The sequence below is a fragment of the Cyprinodon variegatus genome, unplaced genomic scaffold (genome assembly GCF_000732505.1).
Source record: "Cyprinodon variegatus isolate N-32 unplaced genomic scaffold, C_variegatus-1.0 Scaffold1153, whole genome shotgun sequence".
Taxonomy (NCBI): domain Eukaryota; kingdom Metazoa; phylum Chordata; class Actinopteri; order Cyprinodontiformes; family Cyprinodontidae; genus Cyprinodon; species Cyprinodon variegatus.
The window spans coordinates 184351-189919 of record NW_015151606.1 but is presented as its reverse complement, the minus strand read 5'-3'; the positions used below and the strand labels follow the sequence as shown (position 1 = coordinate 189919).

The following is a 5569-nucleotide window of genomic DNA, read 5'->3' as shown; positions in this document are numbered from 1 at the left end:
CTAGTTTACTAGGCTAGTACAAGACTTAGATGAGAAGCGGCAGGGTATCTCGCTCTCATATGCTGTCAGACTTTGGTCCTTGGCTTCAATAAGGTGGGCGCTAACGGTCGAGTTGTGTTTGTAGGTACGATCCTTATAGAAAATGATCTGCCTGGCCAAGCGCTGCAGCTTTTCCCTTATTCTGATTGGCTCTTGGGGGGCGTGTACGGAACAAACTGAAAGCTTATAGCACCACACTACACGAGGAAGTAAAGAACACTGCCGTTCACAACTTTTTACTGCCATCGAAGGCTGACAGTCATTTCTCTCCAAGAATGTTTCATAATCTGTTAAATGTGGTGAAGTTTATGCACTAAATAACAGGATTTCTCTAGATGTTTACATTTGCGAAGCCTCTCCGGTAGGAGCTGCTGCCTGCTCTCCTAGAGGAGCTGTCTGCGTAGCTACAAATCTTGTTAGGTGCATGATGTGAAATTTCTTTGCGCACGGAACATCGTGGCGGCTGAAAACGATGTAGCTAGGCTGCGCAGACCTTGCAGATGTGTTGCGTATAAATCGAGCTTAACTGTCATAGCTCTCTGTTATTAGTGTAATCCAGCAATCGGTGTTGGGAGAGACTTGTTGTGTTAGCAATGTTTATAGATTGGGGGGGATCTGGTTGAACTTGGTAGTTAAAATTTGTCTCTTTCTAGTGAATTATTTCCCAAAAGGCTAGTTCATTGCTAACATGACCTTTTCTATCCAATACTTTGCTTTTCTGATCAATTCTCTATTTTAAACTGCAGAGAAACTATGCTCTTCTGTAATGCAGTACAACTAAATGGGAACGATTTAGGTAAAATCTTAAACCAGAGTTTATATTTACAAACAGAACCACATCAGGTTCATTTTGCATCATTGAGGCCTTTAAACGGCGTAAATAATCTGGACCGGACTCTGGATCCATTCAAGTTCTGCTTTAGCATGTTTCCAGTCTGGATTTACTTCTCTGAACTAGTGGGACTTAAGAACAAACAATGGCGCCCTCTAGTGGGAAACACTGAAAGCGACCCAATTATTGGAAGGAACAAATTTTAATGTCATTAAAATTTAAACCGACAAATGACTACCTCTGTTTTTCCTCTCCTCAGGTGCGTCTGATGTTGGTTCTGGCTCCAGTCATGTGCATTCTGTCGGGTATCGGTGTGTCCCAGGTGTTAACCACCTACATGAAAAATCTGGATGTCAGCCGGCCGGATAAGAAGGCCAAGAAGCAGCAGGACTCCACCTACCCCATCAAAAACGAGGTACTTAAAAATGTGCATTAAGCCTGGCTTTGTATGTGGGGAATGGCTCCATACATCCTAAATTTGAAGTTTAAACGTTTGTTGCTCTTATATAATCATCTGTGAAGAAACTGCAAGGTTTTTCCAAACTATTTTACCACATGGTTACATTTATGTGTTGGCCAGGCGTCTTCAGTCTGCTGCTCTCTAGATCTTCAAAGGTTCATAAAAACTTTACCTGTAATTCAACATTTTGTTGTTTTTGTTTTTAATTTCATATATAAAAAAGTGCAGGTTGAAGCTGGAGTATTTATTGTGTGTTTTGAACTTAGTTACAGTTTCAAACATTTTGTTTTTACCCCAGTTTCCCATGAACACCAGTCCCATCCTAACAGGGATGATGGTTCCTTACAAAGGATAAAAAATGTTCCTTTTTCCCAAAACGTCTTTTTTTTTGGCAGCTGAACTTGAAGCCAAAGTGGCCCTTTAGATGTGAAGGTTGCAGACCTCTGCTCTTGGCTGTAGGAAGAAGAACCTCTGTCTCAGTCTGACGACTTTAGCTGCCTCAGAGGTTTTCTCCCATGATTGTATCATATTTATCTTAATCCAGCTTCATCTTTGTCCAACTAAGCCAGATTGAAGAGTAGATTAGATGTCTTATGGTTTACCATCATAACAGATTTCCCCCCTAATCGTGGATCTTAACAGCTCCAAGCGGCATGAGCCTCTTGGCTGCTTCTGATTCCTTTCCTTTTCCAGCCTGGATGACCTTTTAGATGGATGCCCATGTCTTGGTAGCTTTGAAGTGGATCCATATTGGCTCCATGTCCACATTAGAGGTCCACTTTTTTTTATGACATCTAGCCAGTGCACAATATGTGCTCCTAATGTTTTTAATTGCTTTCTTTTCCTCTGTTTAAATAAAAAAGCAACAGAATGATTGTTTTCAGTTTAAACACAAACATTTCCAAACAAAACGAAACACTAACAGTTGATGTCAGATGGAGGGAGCGGCGATATATTTGCTTCATGTGACCTAGAGGCGCGGCTGCTGAATGAACTAATGAATCCATAAACTTGTTTTTCAGCTGATATACGTACAAGAAAAACTAATCAGCCCGCCCATGCATCAGTCTGTGTTTTATTATTATTATTTTTTTTTAGTTTAGATCAGAGGTCATGGATTAGCGGACCGCGGTCCAGATCCGGACCCCCTACTGGCTAATCTAGACCCAACCTGATTTAAAACATTTATAATTTACTGTATGTTGTCCAACGGCTATAACTTTGCTTGCGCCGCTTCTCCTGTTTTATACGGTAAAGCCATCCGAAGCGTCCGGCACCAGGCTACACGTGATCCAAATTATCCAATGAGCTGCTGTCAGTCTGGGTTGCTGCTGCTGCTACTTTTATACCCCATTTACACTACCCTTGAAAAACCGTGCCAAGACCGGTCTTAGCTCAGTAACTGAGATAACTTATCGTGTGTAAATAGAAAGCAAACTGAACTGAACTGAAGCGAGCTAGACACAACCGAACTGAGATAACTGCAGACCAGTTCCAGAGGTTTGCTCGGTTCTCTGATAACAAGAGCGCATGAGCAGAATCCGTCATCTCCGTCTGGCTGCACATCCCGATTCACACTCCATTCCAGTAGGTAGCGTTAATACCCCTCCGGAAGTTGCTTGCCAACCAACACAAAACAGAAGAACAACTATAAACAACAATCCCAAAAGCCGACTTTCTCAAGTAAATCCACGAAAGGTTGACGTCTTTGCCTGACCCTCCGCAAACACAGAAGTACAGCAATGATAATCAAGCATAACTTTCTGAATGTGACGGGCGCCATTTTGATTTGCTTGATTCCCTCCTTCTTCGTCTTCTTCTTGTGTTTTATGGCAGTTGGCAAACAACTTCTGGTGCGTTACCGCCACCAACTACTTGATATCCTCCTTCAATACTGGCACTAATACCGCAGATCGTCACTAGGAGTCGAGGAACCGAGATATAAACAGTCGTCAGAACCGAGCTTGGCCTGGTTAACTGATCCGAGCTCGGACCTGTCTCGGCATGGATCGGTTTTTCAAGGGTAGTGTAAATGGAGTATTAGACACAGCAGGCAAACCTGTGGCAAGCCGGGCGATGGGAAAGAAGGAGAAGATGATGAGAAAAAGAGAGCAGAGAAAGTGTGGACTGCTGGAAGAACTGTGGTGAACTGGTGAAAGAAAAGTGAAATGGTGCTCAAAGATGACCCTGAACATTTAGAGGATGTTTGGCTCAACCTGCTGCTGTGAAGCAGGATTCTCCACCATGAACAGAATCAAAGATAAATATGGATCCAGGCTGAAATTGATATGTGCTTTAGAATGGCTTAGTCTCCATTCAAACCAGGTTTAAAGCCTTTCAGGGCAGCATAAAGCCCACTGCAAACATTAAGACAGAAAAAATGGAAGGAAAAATAACGGTCAGTTCAGCTGTTTTATAAAAATATGTGAATCAGGAAATTGTCTATAAACCAAACTGAACGATTGTTGTTCTCTACTAAAAAAAAAAGATTTTAAAATGGAAAAACATTTAATTTTTAATATTTTTTTATTTAAATATGCAATGTATAACATGGATGCATAAACACCTCATTTTATTTCAGTCTTATATTCTGTTTAAAGTAACAGATTATATTTAAAATATTCTCCGGACCTTTACTGGTTGATTTTCTTTATTCTGACCTGTTGATTTTTAATTGGTTACTCCTGGTTTAGATGATGGCCTTAATGGTGGGATATTGATTTCTAACCCAGCTTTAGTCTTCGTGATGCCATTTGTTCTGTTCTCTAACAAACATCTGAAGCCAGAAATAAAGCAGCTAGATTTATACTGACATTACATTAGAGACAGGAAGTGCTTTTATATGCTTCTTTTTTGTGTCTTAAGATGAATTATAAATGATTAATTCAATGAGCCTCATGTGGTTCCAGGAAGCGTAGTCTCATCGGGTAACTGATTCCTCTTGGTTCCATCATGTGTTGCTGCCCCCTACAGGTAGCCAGTGGGATGATTCTGGTCATGGCTTTCTTCCTCATCACCTACACCTTCCATTCCACCTGGGTGACCAGCGAAGCCTACTCGTCTCCCTCCATCGTTCTGTCGGCCCGCGGAGGTGACGGCAGCCGCATCATCTTCGACGACTTCAGAGAGGCCTACTACTGGCTGCGACACAACACCCCCGAGGTCTGACGCCCCAAAGGAAATTTAGGGCGGGAGCAGAAGCAACTTCAGTGCTGGGATCGTTTTGAGACGTTCTGCCATTTTTATAAAAGCAACTTTGATCTCTGTCAGGATGCCAAGGTCATGTCGTGGTGGGATTACGGCTATCAGATCACCGCCATGGCTAATCGGACCATTCTAGTGGACAACAACACCTGGAACAACACGCACATCTCCAGGGTTGGACAGGTGAGTTTTTCTGTAAAAGTCTTATTTAAATGTCAAATCATTCTGGCTTAAACATGTATATAAACGTACACTTTATTAGACAGAAAATTTTTATTTTAAAAAACATCCTGTCTTAAAATCTGTTACCTTATGCAGGCCAGTTAGTTATACGTCAGCCCGAACACAAATTCAGCCAATCATATATCAAGGGTCATCTGTGAAACAAATTTTTTGGTCATAGCATCTTGATTCATGTGTCACAGCAAATATACGCAGTGATTGAAATAAGAATCTTTGCAGAGTAGTGGTGACTGTTACAGGTGTATAGTTAGAGAGTGAATTGTTGGCTGTACGGACTCGTGTCCTCGCCGAGTATGTTCTTGAGAAGAACACAGGAAAGTGTGGACTCTGGGAGAACGGGAGCAGCAGCATAAATATGGGTCCATTGGAACAGACGTCACCACCCGCTCGTCTCGTCTGGAGCTGCATTTTCCCCTCCTGTTTAATAGTCTCTAGATAATAATAAATTCTTACTTTTTTCATGTATTGAGGTAATAAAAGTTAACAGTCAGATAAACGCAAATCAAATAATTATTTTTGCCAAATAAAACAAAAATATCGCCATTAGAACCAGCGGTCCTTCACACACGGCTATGCAGCGAGAGGGCTGCTGCAGACGGGCTAATGTTAGCCCTGGCTGCCGTTAGCCTCGGAGGTCCGCTGGTTGCCGCCGTCCTCTCAACATCGGAACATTTTTTTTAAAATTATGCATTAAATCGGTAATTGGGCCATATAGTGACACTTAGAGGTATAATGTTCTCGCCTCCATTGACATACGTCAGCCCGAACACATTGAAAAGTACATTTTGTTT

The 5569-nt window shown here is 41.9% G+C and overlaps 1 protein-coding gene across 1 annotated transcript in view; it reads left to right on the top strand.

Annotated features, from left to right (window-relative positions):
• stt3a (STT3A, subunit of the oligosaccharyltransferase complex (catalytic)) overlaps positions 1–5569 on the top strand; it is a 24922-nt gene that overhangs the window by 11335 nt on the left and 8018 nt on the right. Inside the window, exons 12-14 of the mRNA XM_015400837.1 lie at positions 1131–1286; positions 4305–4493; positions 4602–4718. Of these exons, the coding sequence (XP_015256323.1) occupies positions 1131–1286; positions 4305–4493; positions 4602–4718 (462 nt within the window). The remainder of the gene's footprint in view (positions 1–1130; positions 1287–4304; positions 4494–4601; positions 4719–5569) is intronic.